Source organism: Egretta garzetta, unplaced genomic scaffold (assembly GCF_000687185.1).
Source record: "Egretta garzetta isolate BGI_Z169 unplaced genomic scaffold, ASM68718v1 scaffold322, whole genome shotgun sequence".
NCBI lineage: Eukaryota > Metazoa > Chordata > Aves > Pelecaniformes > Ardeidae > Egretta > Egretta garzetta.
Window position 1 is genome coordinate 5445330 of NW_009259044.1, and position 1706 is coordinate 5447035.

Here is a 1706-nt window from a genome sequence, read left to right on the forward strand (position 1 = left end):
TGCTGGGTTTGCATAGGTTTGCTGGCAAGGGGCTGGGGGTTCAGGGTCAGTGGTACCTGCTGAAAACCTGCTTGGGCATCGCATGAACCTGTAAGCAGGCAGGGAAAGCAGCTCCCATCATCTTTACCCAGCAAAGGTGACAGGCAGAGCTGCGAGAGAGGCACTGCAATTACTCCATGGTTCTGCTGCAATTGCACTGTGACCAAATAAAACAGCCTCAGGAAGAGACCCAGCAAAGCCCTCTCCCCCCTCCATGCAACTGTGCCATCGATGTGGGGAAAAAAATTAAATAAATAACCCTCCATTACTCATTTCAAACCTTGCTGCATTTAACTGTCAGAATAAAGGATTCCACCTCTTCGCTGCTCAACTCCCACTGGCAACTTGCTCTGGGGGCTACATTTCCCTAAATGCTCACATTTCAATTAGCATTAGAATAATGAAATGGCTCAGAGTTCATCTCACCCAAAAATGTACTGGAAAATAAGGACCAGAGATTGGAAGAGATGAGGATTCCCCACACACACACACACAGCATGATGGATTCAGGAGAGAGAAATATATTCCTTTCTCGATTCCACACTGATGAGATTAACATGGGCTTTTGCTAACTGCCTCTCCAAACAAGGATAACGCAACTTCAAGTTGATTTTCCAGATAAACAAGCATGCAAACAAACGCAAAGTGCTCAACTAAAAATATCTCCCTGCTCCAATGCTTCTCCCCACCGCCACCACCCCGAGAAGAAAACATACAAACCCTATGGCAGCACCATAGCAAGTTGCAAAATTATAACAATGTGAGTTAAATAAGCTACTTAAGGGACATCTCACTGTCCTATTTTTTTCCTCCCCTTAAAAAGGCGAAACCGCAGATCCCCAGATACACTCAGCCAGTGCAGGGAAGGGAACATTTTCTGTTGTAGGGATGAGGAAAAAATGACATTCTAATCGGATCCAAAGTCTCGAAAAAGAGCAAGCAGCTCAGAACTTGCTTTTCTTGCCCAATTTGGGTATATATGTGGCTGTGGCGTGTCGTTGTCGTCGTGCCGTGTGTGTGTATCCCCCCCTTGCAGAAGCAAACAGTTAAAGGAAGCAGCAGCTTTAGCATCTTTGCCTGCTGCGCTCTCTCCTGCTAAAGAATCGAATCTCATTCACTTCATTCCTCTTAAGCCTTGGCCAAACTGTTGCTGGGCTTTTAATTTTGGGGTTGTTTTGGGTTTTTTTTTTCGAGGGGGGAGGATGGGGAAAGGGAGAAAGGCTCTGCATCCCCCGCACGGAAGGCGGCCGAGCCCCGCCAGGCAGCGCAGCGACACCGGGGGCACCTGAGCCCCGCACCGGCAGCGCAGCCCGCACCCGGCCGCCGGGAGGGGAGAGCCCGGGGGACACCCCCCCACACACACACTTACATGGAAGTGATGTTCCTTGAGATGTCCGTGATATTGATGCTCGTGTTGCCATTGCTGCTGCCTGAATCCTGCCCTTCCAAGAGAGGGAAGAGGTTCCCATCATCCGGCTTCTTGCAATTGATGTCTGTCTTGCTGCAAAGACAATTAGCAGGGCAAGCCAGCACCGAAAGCAGATAGTCTCCCCAAATGCTCCAGAGCAAAAATACCCTCCAGAAAGTGCACTTGGTAGGGCAAAGAGAGACATCCATCTCCGATTGCTGCTTCTAAAAAAGAGGAGGAGGAGGAAAGGGGGGATGGA

The 1706-nt window shown here is 49.3% G+C and overlaps 1 protein-coding gene across 5 annotated transcripts in view; it reads right to left on the reverse strand.

The window, feature by feature from the left end:
* NTRK3 (neurotrophic receptor tyrosine kinase 3) overlaps nucleotides 1–1656 on the reverse strand; it is a 224353-nt gene extending 222697 nt beyond the window's left edge. For all 5 annotated transcript variants that reach the window (XM_009635072.2, XM_009635071.2, XM_009635069.2 and 2 more), the window contains exon 1: nucleotides 1409–1656. In XM_009635072.2, the coding sequence (XP_009633367.1) occupies nucleotides 1409–1656 (248 nt within the window). The remainder of the gene's footprint in view (nucleotides 1–1408) is intronic.
* Between the last annotated feature and the right edge of the window lie 50 nt (nucleotides 1657–1706).